This window comes from Mirounga angustirostris, unplaced genomic scaffold (assembly GCF_029215605.1).
Source record: "Mirounga angustirostris isolate CCGP_5_RB_7025 unplaced genomic scaffold, mMirAng1.0.hap1 SCAF_16, whole genome shotgun sequence".
Classification (NCBI taxonomy): Eukaryota; Metazoa; Chordata; class Mammalia; order Carnivora; family Phocidae; genus Mirounga; species Mirounga angustirostris.
In genome coordinates, this window is record NW_026991724.1 from 53230127 (window position 1) to 53257259 (window position 27133).

General features: G+C 57.2%; 1 protein-coding gene across 1 annotated transcript; it reads left to right on the top strand.

Moving 5' to 3' along the window:
* The first annotated feature begins 1078 nt into the window (after positions 1–1078).
* Positions 1079–27012, top strand: PRR12 (proline rich 12). Its single transcript, XM_045891942.3, is given in 18 exon segments — positions 1079–1213; positions 2752–2864; positions 3905–4066; positions 4151–4488; positions 4490–6918; positions 6920–7181; positions 7183–7470; positions 7990–8656; positions 10673–10750; positions 10753–11063; positions 18409–18525; positions 18736–18869; positions 19165–19637; positions 23289–23414; positions 23521–23618; positions 24733–24879; positions 24976–25071; positions 25296–27012. Coding segments are annotated over 18 exon segments (6072 nt in total). The 5' UTR covers positions 1079–1127; the 3' UTR covers positions 25443–27012.
* Positions 27013–27133: the final 121 nt, after the last annotated feature.

Sequence of the window (27133 nt, forward strand, 5' to 3'; positions counted from 1 at the left end):
CTACCCTGGCACACGTGTTTCCGCCGAGGACGGATACGCGCATAACCCCGGCCGTGTTCCCTTGTCCCGGTTACTCGCGGGCTCCCAGGCTTTCCTGACTTGGGGAGGGGGGTACCCGCCAGTCCCGCCCCCGGGTAGGCGTGCGTGGAAACTCGGACCCCGGCGCGTAGGCCGGGTATACCCACTCGCGTGAGTGAGCGGGTGTGACAAGGCCATCGCCCTACAGTGCCACGGGCCACGCACACGCAGGGCCCTGCTTATGCACACGCATGTTTTCGTGCGCTCCCGGTGCGCGCTCGCAGGAACCCGGGGAAAGGGCGGGGGGCATATTTGCAAACGTGCTTTTTAGGGGAGGGCTCGCGTTGCACCGGGAGACTGGAGTTGAGCTCCTCTCGTAAATGAAAATGCTTTGTAAAAGAGATAAAAAGTGAAACAACGCAAAAAAATAAAAACCAAATAAACTGAATTGCATTCCCGGGCGCGTCTGCGCGCGGCGGAGTTGGCTTTCTGTACAACGCTGCGCCCTACACCCCCAGGCCCTGCTAGCGCTCAGTATCTCTCTCTCTCTTTTTTTTTTTTTACATTTGCACGGGATTGTGGGAGGAAGCGGAGCGCAGCCAGACACCCCGCCGCCCGCCCCCCCTTCCCCTCCCCCCTCCCCCAGCCGCCTTGTGCAAAGATGGCTGCACCGTGAGCGCAGAGGAGGAGGAGGCGGCGGCGGCGGCGGCGAGAGAGCGAGCACCCAGCGCCCGCACCCACCCCGGGGCCGCCCGGGACGCCCCCTCCTGAGCGCGCGCCCTCCCTTCTCTCTTGCAAGCGCCGGGGCAAAGGCGGAGACAGCGGGGTCCCTCCTACCCCCCTTTCCCTCCAGGGGGAACCCCCCTTCCCCCCTCCTTGGCTCGGCGGCTGCACCCCCCTCCCTTGCCCGCCCCTCCGCCCCTGCCCCCTCCCTCCCCAGCCCGGGGCCTTCCCGGGCCTTCGGTGGCTGCAAAGAAAAAGAGAGAGAGAGAGAGAGAGAGGGGAAAAAAAAGCAGCAGCGGAGGGAGCGGCGGCGGAGGAGAGCGCGCGCGCGCCCCCTCCCTCCCTCCCTCCCTCCCCCTCCCCCCAATTTCCACCGCGGCCAATTCATGGACAGGAACTACCCCAGCGCCGGCTTCGGGGACCCGCTCGGCGCCGGGGCGGGATGGAGTTACGAGAGGTCAGCGAAAGCTAGGTAAGGAGCCGAGGGTGGCCTGGAGGAAGGGGCCAAGGGGTGGGGGCCAGCCGGGCCGGGCCTGGCCCGCCTGGCGAGGCGTGCATCGCAAACTCCCCTCCGGCTTGCAAGGGAGCGGCCTTCCTCGGTTTGCAACAACGCCGCCGCCCCAGTTTGCAAATTGCAAACTCCGCCAAAGCCAGCTCCGGCATGCAAAGGGAGAGATGCAGCGGGAAAATGGGGGTGCAAAACAATTTCGGACGGAAAGGCCCTGGGAAGGTGGGAGGGACTGGCGAAGCAAGGCCTGGATTTCCCCCCATCCTTGGATTCCCGGCTTGCTGATCCTTCCCCCCTGCGCCCCAGGCTCTGCTCTTGCAAAGGTGGGATGGAAAGGAGAATTAGAACGCAGACCTGGGGGGCGCCCCCCCTCCCGTCCTATTGTTCCGGGACTGCGCGAGGCCGCGCCACTCGGCCTCCCCCCCCGAAATTCCGCGCGCAGAGTGGGCACAGGGCCCCGCCCCCTTTCCAAGCTGGGGTTCTGTGTGTGTAGGGGGGGGGTCCTGGAATCTGAGACACGCCCCCTTTAGCTCCCCCACCCCCAAAGGCAGAGAATCCTAGTTGATGGCGAGGAGTGGAGTATTTGACCTCTTGAGTCCGAGCCATGAATCGGGGCCGTTGCATGGGAAGATTCAGATGTTTCCCTGGTGTGTGGTTGTGTGTGTGAGCGTGGGCCCTGTTCGTGCTTAGTTGGTAGCCTGCTCACCTGCGAATCAGCCCCTTTCCTGCTGTTTATGTCCTGCCCTCACTCTTCACCTGTCCCCAGCCCCCCGCCCCCTGGGTTTCCCAGCGTGGCTGGGCATGACCCCACATGTGTAGGATTTTTCATTTGGGACGTAGCGCTCTGTATGTTTCCTTCCCCACGGGTGAGCTGGATAGTCGTTTGCACACATACCTGGGTTTGCAAGGGCTCATGCATTTGAACCTCAACCCTGGGGGATGGACGTTATTCATGTTCGCACTTGTACCTGGTGCTTTCCCCTAGTCCTATCCCTTCCCCACCCCCCATCCCAGCCGTTTGGGGAACAGTCTACCTCCTGCTCCCGACTCGGTTTGCATCACTCCATGAGGTTCAGGGCCATGTGTTCCCACGTGTGTGCAGTAGAGTGGGCGTCCTTATGCACCTCTCAGGTTGGCCCCAGGGCCTTGTGTCATCCAGGGGCTGGTGGGCTCTGTAGGAGGTCCATGCCTTTCACATTTTTAACTTGAGGCACTTTCTCCGACTCTTCACCCTCTTCTGTTTGTCTCGTCGCTGTGCATGGCTGTGTTTGTAAACGTGAGACTATCTGGGCTCTATTTATTGGGGCTCGAGTGGGGAATGTTTCATGACTCTTTTCGTTGGGTACCCCGATTCCCTTGTCTTCTTTCCTTTAGGGCCCAAGGTTCCTTAGGATAACCCCCAGTCAGCTGGAAGATTCCCCCCACACCCCGGGGGATTTGCTGAGGTCCCTTCTCCTAGGGCAGCCTCGGAGGACACCCTAACATCTCTCCCTTCCCCCCAGCTTGGTCTATGGCAGCTCCAGGACCTCGCACCCCGAGACCGACATCTTACACCGCCAGGCCTACGCGGCCCCCCACCCACTGCAAAGCTATGCCACCAACCACCACCCGGCAGGTACGGCCCCCGTCCTGCCCCGCCTGGGCTGGCCCTCCCTCCGAAGCAGCTGGTTGGCTGCTGAAAGTTCCACCCCTCCTAATTGGCCGTGCCCTGTGTCCTGGCCCGCCCCTTGCTACCTCTCCTCTGATTGGTTGCCTCTGAGGCTGCTGGTCCCTGCTCAATTTCACGCTGGATTCGTCCACCCTTGTCTCTGGCCCCGCCTCTTTCGCTCCAATTGGCCCCGTCCCCTCAGCCCCCAAATCCCACCTTCTCTTCCAGGCTTTTCCTCCTCTCTATCCCACCCCAGTCCTTTTCCTCTGGGTTTGCCCATCCTCTTGGCTCCTTGGTTATGTGAATTCTCTCTTCCTGATTCCTTTTTTTCCTGATTGGCTCTAAGTCTTTGGGCCTTCCCTTTTTTCCCTGGGTTTGCCCACCACCTTATTCTTCCTCCTGTAGTCCTACCTCTAGCGCTTCTGATTGGTTCCCTTCTGCCTCGTTGAACCAGCAAGGAGATTATATTGTCCGATTTGATCCTTAACTTTCCTGGTTGGCTCCTTACCTTTTTTCTTTCCTATTTTTTTCCCCCCGGGATCCTCCCACTTTTAATCAACCCCTTTCGGCCTGTACTCCGGTCCTTCTAAGTGGCCCCAGGTACCCCGTCCCTTCCCCTTCCTTGCTAGAATTGCCCAAATCCTTTAGTGTTTCCCCTGCCCCGCCCCCCCCCCCCCCCCCCCCCCCGCATAAGAACTCTGTCCTGTTGCACCCACTTCCTTTGATTCTGGGTTTTTCTACTCCTTTACCTACCTTTCCTTTCCTGGGTTCCCTGCCCTTATGATTGGCGTACACTTCATCCTGCTTTTCGGCTCCCTTTTTCCCCTTTGTTGTCCTCGGCCCTGTCTCCTTAGCTTGGCTGTGTCCACTTTATCCTCTTTGAATCTTCCTCTTTGCTTCCTCCAGCCCTTTTCCCTGACCCAACTTGCTTTTGGCCTCTTCCTTTTCCCTTTCAACTCTGCCTTACAAACCCACTTAGCTGACTCTACCCCCTTGTCCTTGGCCAGGCCTCTCTGGACTCTTCGACACTGGCCTCCACCACGCAGGCTCAGCAGGGCCCGACGCCTCCGTCATGAACCTCATCTCAGCCCTGGAGTCCCGGGGCCCCCAGCCTGGCCCCTCTGCCTCCTCTCTCCTCTCCCAGTTCCGCAGTCCTTCCTGGCAAACAGGTAAGCCCAGCGTCGGCCCAGGAGGGCCAGGGTGGGGCTGGCATGTGGTCCGCCCTGACCTATGGTCTTCTCCATCGTCCCCAGCCATGCACACGCCAGGCCCCACGGAGCTCTTCATTTCAGGCGCCCTGCCGGGTTCCAGCACCTTTCCATCCTCCTCTGCCCTGTCGGCCTACCAGCACCCGGCTTCCTTCGGCAGCCGCCCCTTCCCAGTGCCCTCATCCCTCAGCCTCCAAGACCCCCCATTCAGCCCCCCAGCTAATGGGCTCCTGTCCCCTCATGACGTGTTGCACCTGAAGCCCTCACAGGCACCCACAGTGCCATCCTCGCTGGGCTTTGAGCGCCTGGCGGGGGGCGGTGTCCTGGGGCCCGCTGGTCTCGGCCCGGCCCAGACCCCTCCATACCGCCCCGGCCCCCCAGACCCCCCCCCCACCTCCCCGCCACCTCCCGACTCAGTTCAACCTGCTGGCTTCCTCTTCCGCCGCCGCCGCCGCCGCCGAGCAATCCTCCCCACAGCTGTACAACTTCTCGGGTGCTGCCCCGGGCCCCCCGCCACCCGAGCGGGCCCTGCCCCGCCAGGACACCGTCATCAAGCACTACCAGCGGCCAGCCAGTGCCCAGCCCCCGCCGCCCCCGCCACCAGCCCATGCCCTCCAGCACTACCTGAGCTGTGGAGGCAGCTATCCCTCCATGGGGCACAGGGCTAACCTGGCCTGCAGCCCCCTGGGTGGTGGGGAGCCCTCCCCCGGTGCTGGCGAGCCTAGCAAGGCCGGGCCCAGTGGATCCACGGCTGGGGCATCGGGCCGGGCTGCAGGCCCCGAGGCGGCTGGAGGAGGTGGGGCAGGGGGTGGCGGTGGAGGTTACCGCCCCATCATTCAGTCGCCTGGTTACAAGACAGGCAAAGGTGGCTATGGAGCAGCTGCGGGCAGTGCCACCAGGCCCCCACCACCCCGTTCAACGGCCACGCCCAAATGCCAGAGTCTGGGTGGGCCAGCAGCGGCCTATGCCACCGGGAAGGCCTCTGGGGCTGGTGGGGCAGGTGGCCAAGCCTATTCCCCTGGTCAGCCCCAAGGGCTTCTAGGACCCCAGGCCTATGGGCAAGGGTTTGGAGGGGGTCAAGCCCAGGACTTGAGCAAAGGCCCTAGCTACTCAGGGGGGCCCCCGCAGCCCCCCAGTGGTCCCCCGCCTCCTGGTCTAGCCACGTGTCAGAGCTACTCCCCGGATCAGCTGCAGGGGCAGCTGTATGGGGTTCAGGGCGAGCCATACCCAGGCCCAGCTGCCCACTCCCAGGGGCTACCCACGGCCAGCCCCTCGCTCAGCTACAGCACTGGCCATTCCCCAGCGCTCTCGGGTCACGGCGGTGGCTGGGGGCCCAGCTCCCTGGGGGGTGGCGGGGAGGCCAGCCCTTCTCACATCATCCGCCCACTGCAGTCACCGCCTGCCCCCGGCCGCCCGCCTGGAGTCGGCTCTCCAGGAGCCCCTGGCAAATACCTGAGTTCTGTCCTGGCCTCGGCCCCGTTCCTGGCGCCTCCAGGAGCCGGCAGCTACGCAGCCGGAGCAGGTGGCTACAAAGGCAAGGGGGATGGCTCGGAGCTGCTGGCTGGGCCTGGTGGGCCTCCTGCCGAGCGCACAGAAGATGAGGAATTCCTCATCCAGCATCTCCTGCAGGCACCTAGCCCCCCGCGGACCACAGGGGCAGATGGCTTGGTGGGTGAAGATGGGGCAGCGGATGCTTCCAAGGGACTTGGGGGTAGTGGTGGGGCCGGGGGTCCACCAGGCACACCCTACGAGCTGGCCAAGGAAGACCCCCAGAGGTATCATCTACAGAGCGTCATCCGTACCAGTGCCAGCCTCGATGAGGGCGCCACGGCAGCCCTGGAGCTGGGCCTGGGCAGGCTGAAGGAGAAGAAGAAAGGGCCAGAACGGGGCGGCGAGACCCCGGAGGGGCTGGCCACCTCAGTTGTCCACTATGGGGCAGGTGCCAAGGAGCTGGGGGCCTTCCTCCAAAAGAGCCCACCACCCCCACCTCCCACCGCTCAGCCTGCCCAGCCCACACCCCACGGCCTCCTCCTGGAGGCTGGGGGCCCTGACCTCCCACTGGTGCTGCCTCCACCTCCCCCCCCCCAACTGCTCCCCTCGGTCCTCAGCCATGCCCCCAGCCCCTCTCCCAGTGCCCCAAAAGTTGGCGTTCATCTCCTTGAGCCAGCCGCCCGTGATGGAGCACCCCAGCCGCCCCCGCCGCCGCCCCCGCCCCCGCCCCCCATGCCCCTCCAGCTTGAGGCCCACCTCCGCAGCCACGGCCTGGAGCCTGGTGCCCCCAGCCCCCGCCTTCGACCTGAGGAGAGTCTGGAGCCGCCAGGCGCCATGCAGGAATTGCTTGGGGCCCTGGAGCCACTGCCCCCGGGGCCTGGTGACACTGGCGTGGGCCCACCTAATACCGAGGGCAAGGATCCCTCCGGTGCCTACCGCAGCCCCAGCCCGCAAGGCCCCAAGGCCCCCCGCTTTGTGCCACTCACGTCCATCTGTTTTCCTGACTCCTTGCTCCAAGATGAGGAGCGCAGTTTCTTCCCCACCATGGAGGAGATGTTCGGTGGAGGGGCAGCGGATGACTATGGCAAGGCAGGGCCGCCCGAGGACGAGGGTGATCCCAAGGCGGGGACTGGGCCGCCTCCAGGCCCCCCTGCCTATGATCCCTATGGGCCCTACTGCCCGGGTCGGGCGTCTGGAGCCGGGCCTGAGACGCCGGGCCTGGGCCTGGACCCCAACAAACCGCCTGAGCTGCCCTCCACGGTCAATGCCGAGCCTCTGGGCCTGATCCAGAGTGGGCCCCACCAGGCGGCCCCACCCCCCGCACCCCCCCCCTCCACCGCCGCCGCCTGCCTCAGAGCCCAAGGGAGGCCTGACCTCGCCCATCTTCTGCTCTACCAAGCCAAAGAAGCTGCTCAAGACGTCCTCTTTCCACCTACTACGGCGCCGTGACCCACCCTTCCAGACGCCCAAGAAGCTGTATGCCCAGGAGTATGAGTTTGAGGCGGACGAGGACAAGGCCGATGTGCCCGCTGACATCCGCCTCAACCCTCGGCGCCTGCCTGACCTGGTGTCCAGCTGCCGCTCCCCGCCCGACCCTCTCACCCCTGGGTGACATCGACTTCTGTCCACCTAACCCAGGCCCCGATGGCCCCAGGCGCCGGGGCCGCAAGCCCACAAGGGCTAAGCGCGATGGCCCGCCCCGGCCCCGGGGTAGGCCCCGGATCCGCCCACTGGAGGTCCCCACCACTGCTGGGCCAGCCTCAGCCTCCACGCCCACTGAAGGGGCCAAGAAACCTCGGGGCCGGGGCCGTGGTCGGGGCAGGAGGGCCGAGGAGGCAGGGGGCACACGGCTGGAACCCCTAAAGCCACTTAAGGTGAGGGGGACTGGGATCGGGATGGCTAAGGTCTAGAGAAAGCCAAGGTTTTGGACTACAGTTCTGGGGCGGGATGGGGGCTGTGGTCTATGTTCTTGAACCTGAGTGTTGGCATTCTAGGCTTCCACCATCAGAGATATCTGAGAATTGAGACTTTGGGGGTCTAGAGGGAGGCCCAGGGTATTGGAGCTTGGGTTCTTGGGTTCTAGGTCTTAAAGGACCCGCAATTGGGGATTTCTCGATTCCTGGGTCTCGTGGGAGGAGGGTCTGGAGGCTGGATTCCCGGGCTGGAAGCAAAGAGGGATCAGTGAGTGCTGAGGGAGGAACTCCAGTCCTGTCATTCTGGAACCTGAGAGAAGGGATCTCTGGGCTTGAATTCTAGGGTTCTACAGGCTGAAAGTGAGAATTTGACCTAGGTCTTAAGGGAAGGTTGGGGGCCTGCTCCTCGGCCTCTGAGCTGGGAGGGGACTTGGGGCCCCAGACTCATGGACCCTGACTCCCCACTTCCCCGATATCTAGATCAAGCTGTCTGTGCCCAAGGCCGGCGAGGGTCTGGGAGCCTCCTCTGGCGATGCCATAGCCGGCGCTGACCACAACAGCCTGGACTCCAGCCTGACCCGGGAGAAGATTGAGGCCAAGATCAAGGAGGTAGAGGAGAAGCAGCCAGAGATGAAGTCCGGCTTCATGGCCTCCTTCCTGGACTTCCTCAAGTCGGGCAAGCGTCATCCGCCCCTCTACCAGGCCGGCCTGACGCCCCCACTCAGCCCCCCCAAGAGCGTGCCGTCCTCCGGGCCGGCCCGTGGCCTGCAGCCCCAGCCTCCTACCGCGCCCGCTGTGCCACACCCACCGCCCGCCGGCGCCTTTGGGCTAGGCGGTGCGCTGGAGGCGGCCGAGAGTGAGGGGCTAGGGCTGGGCTGCCCTTCGCCCTGTAAGCGGCTGGACGAGGAGCTGAAGCGCAACCTGGAGACGCTGCCCTCCTTCTCCTCGGACGAAGAAGACTCTGTGGCCAAGAACCGGGACCTGCAGGAGAGCATCTCCTCAGCCATCTCGGCGCTCGATGACCCACCTCTCGCTGGGCCTAAAGACACTTCCACCCCAGATGTGCCCTCCTTGACGACTGAGGCTGCGGTGCCAGGGCCCCCCCCTCTTCCGGGGCTCCCTAGTGCCAGCAGCAATGGCACACCCGGTGAGCTCTGGGAAGATGATTTGGGGCTGGGATGAGGCTTTCCCTGTTATTCAGGTCACTGGGTACGGTTGTGCAGGTCGTGCACTGTTTTAAGGGGCATCATTCACATTGTAGATGAAGTAGATTTGTGTGTTTACAAATTGAGGGCAAACAGGTGTTGTGAGAAAGGTATCATTTTCTAATCTGTCCACAGATGCTAAGTATGTTAAGATGCCCCAAGGTGGGTACTGGAGAATGCTGGGAGACAGAGCAGGTTATCAGTGATGGGGACAGGTGGGAGACAGGGTACTGAGAGAGCTTTGAAAACTGGCAGGGGTTTGGGGGCCCAAGAAGGAGCTAGGATTTAGAGATGTATGGCAAAAGACAGAAGGACGTCTGGGGGGGGGGGGATATAGGGAGAGACTGGAACATTGATTAATTGGGTCTTGCGGGGGGTGAGAGGGGAAAGGCTGGGGGTGCGGCAGGGTCTGGATGGTGTTCTGTCCTGAGAGAGGCTTTGGACAAATTTTAAGGTGCTTTGATGGGGGAATGGGGGCATTGATTTGGAGAAGGGCATTTGTGACAGTTAATGAGGGGGCTTGAGGGCTCAGAGGCATCCTAGGGAATGGAGGGGACTTCTAGGGGGTTGTAGGAAGGTGGGAAACAGGGAGCAAGGGAGCGAGAGGGTGTGAGGCTGAAGCAGAGCTGAGAAATGCTGGGGGCTTCTGAGCAGAGTATCAGGATTTGCTGAAATGGGAGCGAGAACCTTGGAAGGCTCAGGAAGGCTCATAGCTGAGGACGCAGCAACAGAGAAGAAGCAGTTTTAGGAATCAGGAGGAATTTTAAGGCGTTAGAGGGGGTCTCTAGAAAAACCCATGGGGAGTTAGTGGGAAGCGGAGGGCATGAATGATCCCGAGGGTAGAGAGCAGTCTGAGGAAAGGGCAGGGAAGATTTTGGATGGAGGAGGACAAGAACCCCCCCCCCCCCCCAAGCAGGAAATGAGTAGGTAGAGATGCAAAGGGAATGATTGGGGAATTGGGAAGGAAGGTAAAAAATGGGAGGTGAGAGCCAGCAAGGGCTTTGAGGCAACTAAGAGGTGTTACAGGACTAAAAGGGGCAACAGGATGAACATTCAGGGGCTCAGAATTACCGCTGGAGCTGGAAAGGGGTCTCAGGGAGGGACTTTGACAGAGCAGAAGGGCTTTGGGGGAGTTGAGCTGTTGGCATAGGAAGGGACATTCAGGGACAAGAGAAGAGGTGCTAGGGATGGTGAATGGCATTCAGGAACTAGGAGCCATGTCAGGGCAGGGCAAGGAGCTTTGTAGGGACCTGGGGCAAGAGGCAGCTGAAGGATGAGGAAGGGGTGGTGGTGGGACAAGGGACAACTGATTTTGATGGAAGGACATTGGGTAATGCTATTAGACCACAGTAAGGGACAGAAAGGGAGAGTATGTGGAAGCCAGGAAAAAGATGGGGAAGGACAGAGTGCCGTGTTTGGGTGGGAAGGCTTATTAGGACATTGGAGAAAGAAGTTAAGGGAACATGGGCTTCCTGTGGCTGGCTGGGGACAGAAGTGGTATGAAAAGTGGAGGGGAGGGCGGCCATGCCTGGCTGGCTCAGTCGGTGGAACATGCTGTTCTTGATCTGCGGGTTGTGGGTTCCAGTCCCATGTTGGGTGTAGAGATTACTTAAAAGCAAAATCTTAAAAAGAAGACAGAAAAAAATGTCCGGGAGGGGACAGAGGACAGATGAGCAGGGTCAGGGCAACAGCAGAAGAGTAAGAAGTGGAGATGAGTGGAATTTGGAGCAGAGATGGGTGTTGGGGTGTTAGGTGAAGGAGAACTCCGGTTGATCGGAAGGGGTATGGGGGTGCAGAGCAGGAAGAGGGCTGTGTCGGGACCCTGGGGAAGAGGAGCCTGAAAGGGCTGGGAGCAGACCTTGATCCACACTGACCGCAGACCTGAGGGACCCGCGTAATGGGGGGCAGCGGGGGCCTCCCCGCGCCAGAGTCCGCCCTGATGCCGCTCTCGCCCCCAGAGCCCCCGCTGCTGGAGGAGAAGCCCCCGCCCTCGCCGCCTCCCGCCCCGACGCCGCAGCCGCCGCCGCCGCCCCCCCCCGCCCCCCGCCGCCGGCCCTGCCCTCGCCGCCCCCGCTGGTGGCCCCGGTGCCCAGCTCGCCGCCCCCGCCGCCCCTGCCCTCGCCGCCGCCCCCGCCGGCCGCCGCCCCCGCCGCGCCCGAGGAGCCCGCCGCCCCGTCCCCCGAGGAGCCCGAGCCGCCCGACGCCCGGCCGCTGCACTTGGCCAAGAAGCAGGAGACGGCGGCCGTGTGCGGGGAGACGGACGAGGAGGCGGGCGAGAGCGGCGGGGAGGGCATCTTCCGGGAGCGCGACGAGTTCGTCATCCGCGCCGAGGACATCCCTTCTCTCAAGGTGAGTCCGCCGCGTCGGGTCTGAAAGCCGGGGCGGGGGGATTCGGCCCCAGGGCGGTGATGGAGCGCCTGCTGGAGGACGGGCCCGGCGATGGAGCGCCTGCTGGATGACGGGCCCGGGCGTCCTGAATTCCCAGGCTGATGGGGCAGGACCGTGCGGAGGCCGCGGCGGCCTCTGAGACGTGCGGTGTGTGTCCTGTAAACGAGAGAAAGGGGTTGTTAACGTTTGCTGCGGATACTCTGGGTGCTGGGCTTCTAGCAGGGAACAAGGCAGTGCTCGTCTCAGTGAAGCTTCTAACTGAATCGCACAAGCCAGGGGAGGCAGGCTGCTTTGCAGTGCATGGCATAATGGTGGAAACGTGAGGCGTTGACAAAATGTACCTATGAACACACACACGCATGTAATCTGTAAATGTAATAGCCGGCGATTGGGGACTGTCAGGCCACATCTTAAACTTTTTGCAGATCGGCCCATTCCCTACTTAAGTGACTCTACTGCAGGGGTTGGCAAACTGGTCTCTGTGGGGCGAATCCAGGCCCCTGCGTCTTTTTATAAATAAAGTTTTATTGGCACACAACCCATGCCCATGAATTTACAAATCCTCTAGGGCTGAGGTAGTTCAGGCAGAGCTTAGCTGACCCACCAAGCCAAAAAAAATCTTTCTTTTTTTTTTTTAATTTATTTGACAGAGAGACAGCGAGAGAGGGAGTGGGAGAGGGAGAAGCAGGCTTCCTGCTGAGCAGGGAACCTGATGCGGGGCTTGATCCCAGGACCCTGGGATCATGACCTGAGCCGAAGGCAGACGCTTAACAACTGAGCCACCCAGGCACCCCCTGCCCCCATCTTTCTTATCTGTTCCATTATGGAAAAAGTTTGCTGAGCTCTGCTGTACTGGGTTCATTGGATAGAGAGATTTGGATCAGAGGATTAATAGTTATAGGTGTGGGACAAGGGTAGGTGACATTAGATGCTCTTGTAAGGTTTGTCCCAGAACATGAGGCTGAGCAAGCGCTTGGTAGGTCAGCAAGCCATTGTCACCTTGATGGTGACACCAAAGACTAGGGCCTTTCTTCATATTAGTCACTTTCATGGACTGAGTATTGACTATGGGGGCCAAGAACATATTTGGCCCTTGATGTACATTATCGTGTTTGATTTATTCTCTGGTGGTGTTTCTTCAGACAGAGGTATTGTGGGATGAATTAATTATAAGGTTTAAACAACTATCGTTATGCTTTGCTGCTTCGTATGTTCTGTGAGGTGAAATGAGTGTGTCTTTTGCTGAATGATTTTTAATCCGTCTTATTGTGGAAGAAGCAGAGCAACTAGAATAATGGGACTGTATGTACCCATTACTCAGCTTCCACCATTGTCCCCTCCTGGCTAGTCCTGCGTCCTCTCTGCTCCGGCACATTCTGCCCCCTGCCCTACCCCACCAATTCCAGACATGTTCTGTCATCCATGCCTTGTCATTTTTTTAGCATGGTGGTTGCTTCATCCAAAAGAACATTGATAAAAGGTAATATTAGGGAATTACAAAGGAAAATGCTAGGGTGATTGCTCATGTTCCCAAACCCAACCAGCAATTGTAAAATTCCCTGGTCCCTCCTCCGGCATCCCTCGTGGTCTTTCTCACTTCCAAATGTCTTGTGTACATTATTTCATTTTTTTTGAAAAAATGTATTTTAGGGAGAGAGTGCACAGTGGGGAGGGGCAGATGGAGAGGGAGAGGAAGAAAGAGAACCTCAGGTAGACTCTGCGCTGTGCATGGAGCCCAACACCGTTGGGGCTTGATCAAGCACGGGCTTGATCTCACAACCCTGAGATCATGACCTGAGCCAAAACCAAGAGTCAGACGCTCAACCAACTGAGCCACCCAGGCGCCCCACATTATTTCATTTTAACTTCGTGACTTTTGAGGCTGATTTGATCCTCAGCTGGGACAGGCGAGGAAGCTATTGAATGAACAGCAATGATAGGAGCAACTACCAACTCCTCAGGATGGGATTTGGGACCTATCACAGTCAGAATTCAGAATTTAGCTTGATCTTTTTTTTCCTTTGTTTTTGTTTTTAATTTTAAGAGATTTTATTTATTGATTTGACAGAGAGAGCACAAAGCAGGGGAAGGGCAGAGGGAGAGGGAGAAGCAGGCTCCCCGCTGAGCAGGGAGTGCGAGGCGGGGCTCAATCCCGGGAACCTGGGATCATGACTGAGCTGAAGGCAGAAGCTTAACCACCCGAGCCACTCAGATGCCCCTTGTTCTTAATTTTTTTTAACGTAAATAAATTTTTTTTTAACTGAGCTTTATGCCCAACATGGGGTTAGAACTCACGACCCTTAGTCAAGAGTCACATGCCCTACTAACTAAGCCAGGCACTCCCCCTTTTTTTTACTTTAATTGTAGTAACCTTTACATACCATGAAGTGTATCATTCTAATCATTTTTAAAGGTACCGTTCGGTGGCATTGAGTATATTCACATTGTTGTGCAGTGTTCACTGCTGTCTCCCAAGTTTTCTCTTTATTTTTTTAAGATTTTTTAAATTTAATGGGACACCTGGGTGGCTCATTCGGTTAAGCGTCTGCCTTCAGCTCAGGTCATGATCCCAGGGTCCTGGGATCGAGTCCCGCATCGGGCTCCCTGCTCCGTGGGGAGCCTGCTTCTCCCTCTGCCTCTGCCTCTCTCTCTATATATCTCTCATGAATAAATTAAAAAAAAAATTTATTTGGGAGAGAGCACGAGCAGAGGGAGGGGCAGAGGGAGAGGGAGAAGCAGACTCTGCTGAGCAGGGAGCCTGACATGGGGCTCGATCCCAGAACCCCAGGATCATGACCTGAGCCGAAGGCAGACGCTTAACCGACTGAGCTCCCAAGGAGCCCCCAAGTTTTGTCTTTATAATCACCTCTCATGATAGGGATTACTCTTCCCATTTTACAGGGAAGGAAACTGAGGCACCAAGTACTAAAGCAGCCTTCCTAGACTTTGATGGCTCGGGACCCGCACCAGCTCTGTTGGCCCCAGGAGCCTGGGCTCTCAGCACCCGATTCAGCCTTTCCCTGTGTACATTCTATCAAACGTTGACAATGGCAGTGGCAGATGCAGGGGGGTGCCCAGCACTGGGCCGAAAGAACAGGGCTTTTACAGATGAGGAAGTTCACGTTCAGAGAGAGGGACTCATTCGGCTGGTGGGTGCCGAGCTGGGATTGGAGCCCTAGCCATCCGACACCACCTCCCAGGTGGCATGGGGCCGGGCAAGGACTCACATGCTTAAAATACAACACGAGTGTGCATTACAATGGGGGGACACACAGCCCCAGGACTGAACCACTCCTGCAGACATTGGAGACCCGTTGGTGTGCTTGGAGTCAGGGCAGGCTGGCGGCATCGTGGCTGAGAGCCCAGCTTTGGCCTTAACCTGACTGGTTCAAATCTCTGCCACTTCTGGGCTGGGCTGGGGTCGACCCTTCCTGACCATGAATTTCCTCATTTGCAAAATGGGGGTGATCCCGTTAGTACCTCCCTCAGGTAACGGGCGGATCCAGGCATTATAAAGCTCCACGGGACTGTGGGTCACACACAGTAGGTATCCCATACACTTCCCTTTGGTTACTCATCTCCGCAAAGCTTGGCAATTTTTTTTTCTGTGAAGGGCCAGCTAGTAAATTTTTTAGCCTTTACAGGGCACAGGGTCTCTGTTACATCTTCTTGTTTTGTTTTTGTGATCCTTTAAAAATTAGGAACCAGGGCGCCTGGGTGGCTTAGTCGTTAAGTGTCTGCCTTCGGCTCAGGTCAGGATCCCAGGGTGCTGGGATCGAGTCCCGCATCGGGCTCCTTGGTCAGTGGGAAGCCTGCTTCTCCCTCTCCCACTCCCCCTGCTTGTGTTTCCTCTCGCTGTGTCTCTCTCTCTCAAATAAATAAATAAAATCTTTAAAAAAATAAATAAATAAATAATAAAAATTAGGAACCATTCTTAGCTCATAGAGCTGTGAAAATGGGCAACAGGCCATAGTTTGCTTCAGAACAGCGGTAGTCCAATAGAAATATCATGAGCTGTATACATCATTTTAAGCTTTCTTGTATCCATGCTTAAAAAAAAAGTGAGGGGCGCCCAGCTGGCTCAGTCGGTAGAGCACGTGACTCTTGATCTCAGGGTCTTGAGGTCAAGCCCTACATTGGGCGGGGAGACTTCTTAAAAGAAAAAAAGAATAAAAATAAAGTTTAAAAATGGGTGAGATTAGCCACAGGAGTGTATTTTCTTTAACACAGCTTATTAAAAAAAATCATTTTAGCATGTAATCAACACAGAAAAAGCTAACGAGATGTTTTACATTTTTTGCATATCAAGCCTTTGGAATCCTGTGTATTATTTTATACTCGCGGAACATACTCAGGCCAGCCGAATTAGCACAAAGCTGGCCCCCTCTCTACTTCGGCTTCCCCATCTATAAAATGGGACTGATAACATTAACTCCCAGTTCTTGGAGATGTTGAAGATTTAGCAAGATGTAAACACTGAGCTTGTAAGAGTTTGTTGGGTGGAGAAAAGTAGGGGGAGGGCGGTCCAGGCGGGGGAGCAGGGTGCAAAGTTTGTGTCATGAGCAAAAACATGGCGCACTTGTGATGTGTTAGGGATTCAAGGGGTTGAGTGGCTGGATTGTGAGTGCTGAGCCTGGGAAGGTGAGCAGATGCCAGGTCATGCTGGGGTGAGCTCAATGGGTGCCTGCTTGAGAGTCCACTTTGGGTTTTCTGGAAGCGGGTAGGGCCCCTGGCTAGTAGGATGGTGGCTGGGGAGGTGTCTAGGCCTGATGGCAGTCTGTCTACCACCTTAGTCCTGTGACACTGATTCCCCTGTTAATGGACCATGAAGTTCTTTCTTTTTCTTTTAAGTAGGCTCCACACCCAGTGTGGAGCCCACTGTGGGTCTTGAACTCACAACCCTGAGATCAAGACCTCAGCTAAGATCAAGAGTCAGATGCTTAATGACCTAGCCACCCAGGCGCCCCAAAGCTTTCTTATTATCATCCTGTAGGTGTTTCTAGCTCATTCCCATCCTGCTGCTTACTGTCCTGGTCTCTGCTTCTCAAGAGTTCAGATTCCCAGAAGAGAATCTGATTGGTCCAGCTCAGCATTTGGGCGCAAGATAGGATTAGTGATTTGCGTGTAGATTCACTGCCTGGTCAGGTCTCCTCCAATCAGCTGTGGCTTCCATTGGGCAGGGGCGGGAGAAGTGGGTGTGGTCCATGATAGGATTCCTGGTTGGAGATCAGGCAAGGATGATGCCAGGGGTTGAGCCCCATGACGGCAGAGAGGAAGAGTGGTTTTGGGAAAGCCACCAAGTTCAGTTGGGGTGTGGTGAGCCAAGGGGCCTGCGTCCAGCTAGAGAATCAGCCAGCGCTTTCGAGGAGGCCGATTGGGTAGTGGAAGAGACAGAGGGGGTGGTCTTCCCTGGCTGGGAGGGATGCTCTGATGGCTTTCTCACAGGCTTCTGAGAACTAGAATGGGGAAGATCATGTTAACATTGAGAGGCAAAAGCACCCATTTGTGGGGGTGTGGTGGGTACTTGCATTTGCAAAAACCTGGAGAATCAGGAAGTCTGGGGTTCATCTGCTGAACTTGGAGGGATCTGGATGGCCTGCTCGGCAGGGACAGGAGAAGAGAAAGGAAACTGAAGCCAAATCTGGCTGTGCCAGATCGTGGAGCCTGCACTAGGGGCCCTGGAAGGTTTTGGAGCAGAGCAGGATGTGGTCCAATTCTTGGGCCTCTGACCTGGCTCCCCAAGGTCACCAGGACGGAGGCCTGGGAACCATATGCTAGCCTGGAGAAAAGGACTTGGGGCCAGGGCACCTGCATCCCTGTCTCATCCTGCCTCTTGTGACTTCAGCCAAGAGCCTTTTTAGACCTCATTCTCATGAGGTTATTGTAGTCCCTTCTTTGCACTCCCCTAGTTGATCTGAGGGACACACAAAATCATGGACATGCAAACCACTGACCCAAACTAAGAGTAGGCAGTGGATAGCTGGCACACAGACCCAAGTGTTACAGCTGCTGCCAGTGGCAGACATCATTAATTGATCTCAGCACTTCTGCTGAGCCTGGTTCTGCGCTATGACCAATCTAATTGGAATTGTCATCTGAATCCTATTTATCACTTGAGTGTGATTTCTTTGAATGTGAGGACTAACTTCCGTTCATCTGTGGGTTATCACAATACCCAGTGCACATTTTCTGCTGTATCTTTTTTTTGAGATTTTATTTATTAGAGAGCGAGAGAGCAAGAAAGAGAGCGGGGGAAGGAGCAGAGAGAGGGACAAGCAGTCTCCACACTGAGTGTGGAGCCCCATGTGGGGCTGGATCCCATGACCCTGAGATCATGACCTGAGCCAAAACCAAGAGTCAGACGCTCAATGGGTTGAGCCACCCAGGCGTCCCCGTCACACTTCCACGCTGTCCCGTGTCATTGCTCAGCCCCCTCACAGAAGACATTGCCCTTCCAGGACTTAGGTGTCGCCTCTTCCAGGAAGCATTCTTGGATTCAGTTTGCATTTGAGGTCCTTCTTTTAGGCTTCCACAGTGTCTGGGGGTCTGCCGTTAGCGTGTTTATTACTTGTGTTGTCATTTCTTTGGTGTCGTGTCTGGCTCTCCTGCTGCGCCCCTCGCTCTCCCCAGATTAGGCGCTGGGTCTGACCCACATCCTTCAGTTTGCATTATCCAGCCAGGGGGTCACACAAGTCTCGGGGTGGGGAGGTTGTCTGAGTGTTGGGGGAGTGGAGATGGGGGGGCCTTCTATCACCGTGTCTTACCCTGTTGTGGAGAGGGGGATGAATTAAGTGGTCTCAGGTGAGCTGTCACCTGTCTGTTCTTGGCACAAGCCACAGCCTCACCCTCTTTTGTTTATTTGCTTGTCTACTTTGTTGCTTGGCTGCTTCTGTAATGAGGACCCCACCAAAGGCCCTGTCAGTCTCGTTCACCACTGTCCCCCCCGCCAGCACAGCATCTGGAAAGTGGTGGGTGGGCGCTCAGGAGTTGGCATTACTTTAACTCAACCGGCTTTGTGCCGTAACATTGTAACAACTAAAACTTTGTAGCACAAGAAGGAACAGCTTGTTTGAGAGTCTTGGGTGAGCCTGGGGGTGGGGGAACGTGGCCAGCCTCGAGCCGCCTCCCCGGGGCTGAGAACGTCCTGGGGCCAAGAGGAATGTGCCAGCCAGGGTGCGGTGATACCTGTTGACGACAGTGCCTTTTCTCGAAGCGGGTATCGAGGGAGGATACGGGGCCCGGAATTGGGGGCAGGAAGGGCAGGAGCGAGGGCTGACTTTGCTGGCCTCACTGCACCCCTCCTCAGCTGGCATTGCAGACGGGGCGGGAGCCCCCACCCATCTGGCGAGTGCAGAAGGCCCTGCTGCAGAAATTCACTCCCGAGATCAAGGATGGGCAGCGACAGTTTTGTGCAACCAGTAATGTAAGCCTGCAGAGGGGAATGAGGAGTCGGGGAGGCCTGGCGGGGGGGTGTACTGGGATTCACCTGCCATCCAGGGGGTGTCCCAAAGGGAGGCTCCACCTCCAGGAGGCTTCTGTGGGGGGCCCCGGGGCAGGGGGGGGAGCCTCGGGTGTCGGGCTGCCTGGCTGCGGTAGATGAAGGATTTCCTCGTGTGCCTCTTTCCTTCCATAGTATTTGGGGTATTTTGGGGACGCGAAAAACCGGTATCAGCGCCTTTACGTAAAGTTCCTGGAAAACGTCAACAAGAAGGATTATGTGAGGGTCTGTGCTCGAAAACCCTGGCATCGGCCCCCAGTGCCTGTCAGGTACCCTGGGGACCAAGGGGCAGGCGGTGGGCGGGGTTGACGGGCACGGGGATGGAACGTTCAAGAGAAGAGGTAGAGGTGGGGAGAGTGGACACAGGGTGGGGGACAGAGACCCAGAGAGAGAGAAAGAGACCCAGGTCTGGGATGGGGGGAGACAGAGGCTCAGAAAAAACAAAGGTCAGGAGAGGAAGCTGGTTCTGTGCTCAGAGCTGTGGGCTTAGATGCGGATCTGCGGAGAATTTGGGTTTCTTCGGGGCTGCTGACTGCATATAGTCCCTTCCACATTCCCTTCCAGGCGCTCTGGGCAGGCCAAGGGCCCCGTGTCTGCTGGGGGCAGCTCTGCACCTCCTCCCAAGGCCCCGGCACCACCTCCTAAGCCCGAAACCCCTGATAAGACGATATGTGAGAAGCCCCCAGAGCAGACGCCTGAGACCCCTGTGCCTGAGCCCCCTGCTCCTGAGAAGCCATCCCCGCCTCGGCCCGTTGAGAAGGAGAAGGAGAAAGAGCGGGTGACACGTGGGGAGCGGCCGCTTCGGGGCGAGCGGAGCGCAGGTGGGCGGCAGACTCGGCCTGAGCGGAGCCTCACCACGGGACAGCCCGCCACCTCCCGGCTGCCTAAGGCCCGGCCCACCAAGGTGAAGGCCGAGCCGCCCCCCAAGAAGAGGAAGAAGTGGCTGAAGGAGGCGGCGGGCAATGCCTCGGCGGGCGGGGGTCCACCAGGCAGCTCCTCGGACTCAGAGTCATCCCCGGGAGCACCCAGCGAGGACGGTGAGGCCCTCGGCAGCCACGGGGCGGGTGGGGAGGCATGAGGAAGTGAATCCTGGGCATCAGGAGGAGGCATAGGCGAGCGCAGTCCACAGGGTCCCGGGTAGTGTCGGCGAGAGAGCAACGAGAATTCGTAAATTAAAATGATAGCGATATTTGTCAGTCACGTGGCGCCTGAGATGGCTGTCTTCTCTAAATTCTGTACCCAAATTAACTTGTGTGACATTCATAGCAGGCTACAAAGTAAATACCGTTATTTTTAAATTTCTTTTTAAAATTTTTTTGAAAGATTTTATTTATTTTGGGGGGGAGAGCACGAGCAGAGGGGAGGGGCAGAGAGAGAGGGAGAAGCCAACTCCCCACTGAGCACGGGCTTGATCTCACATCCTGAGATCATGACCCCAGCCGAAATCGAGAGTCGGATGCCCAACCAACTGAGCCACCCAGTGCCCCAGGGGTAGCCGTTTTAACAGAGACTAAGCGTGCAGGCACTCAGATGAGAGAGTGAGTTCTCTTTCCATCAAAGCCCAACGTAGGGGGCGCCTGGGTGGCTCAGTCGTTAAGTGTCTGCCTTCATTAAGCGTCTGCCTTTGGCTCAGGTGGTGATCCCAGGGTCCTGGGATCGAGCCCCGCATTGGGCTCCCTGCTCTGCGGGAAGCCTGCTTCTCCCTCTGCCACTCCCCCTGCTTGTGTTCCCTCTCTCGCTGTGTCTCTGTCAAATAAATAAATAAAATCTTTAAAAAAAAAAAAAAAAGCCCAATGTAGGTGGTGGTTTCTTAGAAAATAAGAGGCTCTTCTCAAGGTTGTCCAGGGTCTCTGTTTCCTTTCTTCTTGTTGCTGTGCCTTCCGCCTGCATGCTGTCCTCAAGCACGTGGTCAGAGGCCGCCCAGCAGCCCCAAAGCCGCAGGCCTGCCAGTGGGAAGGGACTCAGGGGCCAAGGAATGGCTGGACCTTCCTTTTAAATTGCCGGATTTGGGCGTGGCCCATATCCTGTCTCTCCTATCCCATTGGGCAGAACTCGGTCACATGGCCACACCTAGCTGCAAGGGAGCCTGGGAAATGTAGTCTTTTAACTGGGCAGGGTGATGTTATATCAGGCCAGGTGGAAGCTGCAGGTCATGAAGGTGCCACAAGGGGGGAGATTTAGCAAAGGCCCAGATTTGCAAGTCTTTCCTTCTCTGGCCCTTTTCCTTTCTCTTAAACGATTTACAAACTTAAGTTTAATTAACACACCATATAGTTCACCTACTTAAAAATATAAAATTCAGTGGTTTTTAGTGTAGTCCTAGAGTAGTTCATCCATCTTGGCAGTCAATTTTAGAACACTTTCAATACCCCAAAAGAACCCCTGTATCGATTGGTTATCACTCCCCTCTTCTGGACATTATACATAAGCGAATCATACAACACGTAGGCTTTTGTGATTGACATCTTTCACTTAGCATAACATTTGGGGTTTAGCCGCCTGGTAGGTGTATCAGAACCTCATTCCTTTTTGCGGCTGAATACTATCCCACTGCACGGATAGACCACGTTGTATGGATCCATGCACTAGTTGATGGACTTCTGGGTTGTTTCTACTCTTTAGCTGTTGTGAATAATGTCACTGTGGGCATGCATGGAGAGCTCTGAATTTCCTGAGCGCTGGAAATGGGGGGAACTGAACTCCACCCTCTTCTGGGAGCAGTTCCCCTGCCAAGGGCCAGTATGGGTCTGGGTCTGTCTCCCCTCAGCCCATTCAACCAGGAGTGAATGGGTGTAACTCATGCTATGAGTTGGGTGTGACTCATGCTAGCTGACCTTAAGGCTTCCCTCAGCCCAGGAACCCTCAGAACTAACCCTCTTCCTTGTCGGAGAGTGGTGACCCTCCGTGTGCCAAAAGCTGACGCTCTCTCCTTCCTTAAATTCGTAATAGAAGTTCTAGAAAGACACTGTGGTGACTGTCTTCTCTCTTCCTCTAGTCCACTTCCATTTGGCTTCCTGAGCCCCGTTCTGCACTTATTTATTGAGTACCTACTTCGTGCCACAAACGAGGTTCCAGCAGTGAACAGAATAAACAAAAATATGTATCCTCATGGGAGCTTACAGTCTAGCTGGGGGAGTCCATCAGATAAACACGTTATGTAACAGAACACAAAACAATGTGAAAAATGGTCAGTGTAAGGCTGGCCAGGCTTAAAGGCAGTTAAGAAAAGCACTTCCGGTACAGAGGCTCCAGGTGGTATAGAGGGGGGTGTTTTCAGGGGATGGGGGAGTTGGGGAAGGCTTCTGGAAATGACATTGGAACAGACACCCGAGTGCAACAGGGTTGGGGTTGGGTGACCGGGAGAGAGAACATTCCAGGCTGGGCGTGTCTGGGGATCAGGAAGGAGGCCAGTGGCTAGAGCGAGTGAGTAAGAGGAGAGGGTGAGAAGTGAGGGCAGAGAAGGAACAGGACCAGATCTTGGAGGGACAGGAGGTCTGGAGCTTTGTGGTCCCACTGGAAGGATTTTACCGTGAGCGAGACAAGAGCCATAGGAGGGTTTGGGCCAAGGCCTGGTGGGGTCTGACTGCCACTGCCAAGTGGTCACTCCGGTCCTTGAAACGGCTGTCACCAAGGACCCTCCACGTGGATAAGTCAAATGGATATTTCTCATGCCACTTCCTGAGGGATATTTTAGGGCCGTTCATGGCTGTCCTGCTTCTTTTTTCTCCCTGATGTTCCTTCTTGGGTTTCATGTGAGTGTCCCTCAAGTCCTGACCTTGGCCTTGTGGCTTCACCTCTCACTTGGCAGGCCCAGCTTCCCAGTAGTTTCTTCCCCCTGGCCCCCATCCAGGCTTCCCCCAAACCCCCTCCCTTCAGATCACACTGAGTTCCTTGTCCTAATTTCCATATCTCAGGGGCAGCCCCACTGGCTACTCAGTCAGCAGGCCAGATCTCCAGGCACACAAGCCTTTGCTCCCTCACCTCCAAAGCTGGGAAGTCCCCAGCTCTGGCCCTCCTATTCTCTTGCTCCTCCATTTCTGAATCCTGTCCCTATGGCCCTGCAACATCCTCATCCTTTCTTACGTGGTCCATTACCCTGGCCTCTGGTATCATCCCTCTGATCCATCCCCTACATGGCCTCAGAGGGGTCTTTCTACACTTAACCCCTGCCCCTCCCCTGCTCACACCTCTTCCATGTCTTCCTAGTACCCACCACAGGTTTGGGGACAACAGGTGGACGAGGCCCCTATCCTCTTCACCTCCCACCTCCTCCCACAGTCTTGCCCTTTGTGATCTGATCTCTCCGAGTGGCTTCACTGGTTTGGAAACCCAATTATGCTGCTGCTTTAGACTTCATTGAAGCTACACTGAACTAGTCAAACATGAAGCTCACTGGCCTGGAGTGCTTTTTTCCCCATCAGTCAAGATTTAGCTCTTGGGTGACCTTGAACCAGCCTTTCCTGGCTTGCCAGGCTGAACTCGTTATCATCAACGCCCGTGACGCCCACCCTTAGAGCATACTGGGCTGGGAGGCGTTGGTGTCCAGCGGACTCAGAGCTCCCAGAGAACAGGGATTTCTCTCCGGCCCTGGTACTTAGAACATTGTCTGCCACCCAGGCGGCCTCAGATGAAGTTGGAATCATGAGCTCGTGTCCCATTCTCCGCCCCGCCCCCCCCCCCCCCCCCAGAGCGGGCAGTCCCCGGGCGTCTGCTGAAGACCCGGGCGATGCGGGAGATGTACCGGAGCTACGTGGAGATGTTGGTGAGCACAGCACTCGACCCAGACATGATCCAGGCCCTGGAGGACACCCACGGTGAGCCGAGGCCTGGGGAAGGAGGTTCCCCGACTCCTCCTCTGAACCCCCCCCCCCCCGCAAGGTGGGGCTTCCGCTCCTCTGACGCCCCTTCCTGGTCTCGCAGATGAGCTGTACCTGCCGCCCATGCGGAAGATCGATGGCCTCCTCAATGAGCACAAGAAGAAAGTCTTGAAGCGGCTGTCGCTGAGCCCAGCCCTGCAGGTGCTTGTGGGCCTGGGCAGGAGGGGTCTGGGACCCAGCGGTCGGGCATGGGAGCGATGGGTACAAGTCCGCCACGGCCGTGCCCGCAGAGCATCGGGCCCTGGAGGGGGCAACCACTGGAAGGGTATGGCTTGGCCAGGAGCAGAGTTGAGGGCGGGGCTCCCGCAAGAGAGGGTCTCTGCAGACCTAGATGGCAGGGACTTGATGGATGTGGAGAGGTCGTCGCGAAGGTCAGGGCTGGGCAGCTGGGAAAGCCCAGCAGAGTTTATGGAGTGCAGGTTTGGCGACAACAGGTGGACGAGGCCTTGCTGGGGAACGGTGGTGAGCGGATTCTGATGGCTTCTCTGTCGTAAACACGGGCTTCTTAGCATCTCAGCCTTCACTATTAAGTCATCTGTATGATTGCCTGCCTGGAATAGCCAAGGTCTCGGGGATGGAATATTTGGGCAGCTCTGAAAATTCTGATGGGGATCGTTGTGTGGGGCTGAGAATTTGGGGGTAGAATGTTAGGGCAACAGAATTCTGGGATGGAATGTTAGTCTGGCGGTAAAATGGGCGGATATTGGTCTGGTTCAGAAAATTCTTGGTGGGATGTTAGTCTCTCAGACGATACGGTTCTAGCACTCTGGGTGGGATGTTAGGGTAACTGAGAATTCTGGGATTGAGAGTTAGTCTGGCTCTGAGAGATCTGGGTAGGATTTATGCCAGGGTTTAAATTTCCACAGTAGAATATTAGGATAAGTCTGGGAATTATGGGATGGAGTATTAGTCTGGTTTTAGCATTCTGGGCTGGAGTGTCAGCCTGGCACTGGGGATTCTGGATTTTAGGATACCTCAAAATTTTGAGTAGGATGTTAGGCTGGGGCTGAGAATCCCGAGTGGAATATTAGGGGTCTCTGAGAATCTTGGGTGGGCCACAAAGCACATTATAAGGGTCACCAGACAGGCCTAGACTCCTCTGTCCTTTGAGAGACCCAAGATTCCAGAATATCTCCTGATCTGCAGTGTGAGGGAAACTGAGGCATCTGACAACTCGGGGGTCTGAGAACTGAGTGGTGGGTTTGGAGAGTGTGGGTCCAGGGGGACGTCCCACTGACCGGTCGGCTTCCCGCAGGACGCCCTGCACACGTTCCCCCAGCTGCAAGTGGAGCAGAGCGGGGAGGGCTCCCCTGAGGAGGGGGCCGTGCGGCTGCGGCCGGCTGGGGAACCCTACAACCGCAAGACGCTCAGCAAACTCAAGAGGAGCGTGGTCCGAGCCCAGGTGGGGCCGGGGATGGGCGGGCGGTGTGGACGCCTGGGGAGAGGAGCTGCCCCGCACTGGGCAGTGGGGTGAGGCTTCTCCGCTCCATCTGTCCAGGAGTTCAAAGTTGAGCTGGACAAGTCGGGATACTACACACTCTACCACTCACTCCACCACTATAAGTACCATACCTTCCTGCGCTGCCGGGACCAGGTAAGCCCACCCGCGGCGCGTCTCGCCCTGGGCTTCTGCCCCACAGGCTCTGCTCTGGACCCCAGCCCGTCCTCCCTCAGACCCAGGAGTCCTGGTCCCCAGCCCCTCCTCCCTCAGACCCAGGGGTCTGGCTCTCCCAGCACCCCCTTTCCCTGGAATATTGATCCCTAGACCTCCAGGCCCTGGTGGCCACCCACCCCAGCTCCCTGTTTAACACCCTGCAGACCCTGGCCATCGAGGGCGGTGCTGAGGACCTGGGTCAGGAGGAGGTGGTCCAGCAGTGCATGAGGAACCAGCCGTGGCTGGAACAGCTCTTCGACTCCTTCAGCGACCTGCTGGCCCAAGCACAGGCCCACAGCCGCTGCGGGTGACCCCGCCCAGCCTGGGGGAGCCACCTCTTCCATGAACAGAGAATTGGGACAGAACTGTGTCCTCAGGAGCTAATCCCCTGGGCCCTGTCGCCAGGGAAGGGGGGGGTCATTGGTCAGGGTGTGTCCATGCTGCCCCCACAGGGCAGGGTTCAAAGTTCGACTCCTCCCCTCTCCCACGCCCCCTCCACTCCCTCCCCAGCCCTCCCACTGTCCGGTGTACAGAGAAATTATTTATATATATGTATAAATGTCTATTTAGTAACGGTTTCCCTCCCCACCTTGCCCCAATCCTCTCTCCACGGCCACAGCCCCGCCCCCTCCACCTTGTACATAATGTATAGGAAAAGTCTATGTATGGTTGAGGGGGGCGGGGTGGCTTCAGAGAGCTGGGGGACCCCCTCCCCCCCAACCCCCCCTCACAGGCCAAGATCTTTGCTAAAGGCCATTCCCTCCCCAGGGCATTCGGCATCGGGTGGGAGGGGGAAAACGCATCTTGTTAATTATTTTTAATCTTATTTATTGTACATACCTGGGGCGGGGGGCTGGGGAGGTGGAGGGGGGAGAAGGGTCCCCTCCCTTTGGCCCTCCCGTTCCTTTTCTACTGCGATTGTCTGTGTCTGCCCCCCCCCCCCCACCGCCCCATCCCCTTGTCTTCTGGATGTGGTTCTATTTTTTATCTGTCTCCTCTCCCCTCCCCACCCCCCCACCCAGCTCCTCTGCTCCTCCCTCCCTCCCACCCTTTGTCTCTTGCTCTTTCTTGGGCTTCTGTACAACTCAACTTGTATACACTGTGTACACACAACCAGCCAAACGAAAACCCAACAGCAAACACTTTATCGGCCGGCTGGAGTGCCTCTGTCCTGCGGCGGGTGGGGGGCCCCAGGGGTGGCAGAGGCGGAGAGGGTCTGGAACGGGAACTTGGCTTCTCTGGAGCCCCTGGAAGCGGCCGGGCTGGGTCGTCGTATGCGTTACGTCTCACTGTGTAAAATTAGCCGCTCCCCCTCCCCGGCCCCAAAATTTAGTGACTTAAAACAAATGTTTACCCTCTGGTTTCTGAGGATGAGGAACTGGGGAGCAGGTCAGCTGGGTGGTCCTGTCCCAGGGTCTGTTGTGAGGGTCCAGTCAAGTCAGCCAGAGCAGCAGCCCTCCAGGGATTGATGGGCTGTAGGACCTACTTTCAAGGTGGCTCTCTTTTATTTATTTTTTTTAAGATTTTATTTATTTGAGAGAGAGCACGAGAGAGAGGGGAGTGAGGGGCGGAAGGAGAAGCAGACTCCGCGCTGAGCAGGGAGCCCCACGCAGGGCTTGATCCCAGAACCCTGGGATCATGACCTGAGCCAAAGGCAGACGCTTAACCGACTGAGCCACCCAGGCGCCCCAAGGTGGCTCACTTTTAAGGTGTGCAGATTGGCTGCGGGCTGGAGGCCTCAGTTCCTTGCCATGTGGACCTTGCCATGGGGTACCTTGAGTGTCTGCACACCATGGCAGCCGGCTACCCCCAGAGCAGGGGATCCCAGGGAGAGAGCAAGGAAGAAGACTTGCAGTTTTCTGTCCTAACACACCATTGCCTCCTACATACTGTTCATGGGAAGAGAGTCCTTGCACCCAGTACCTACTCAAAGGGGGATTCAGCTCTGTTTCAAGGAGGGAAAAGCACAGGAATTTTTCGGTGTTTTTTTTTTTTTTTTTAA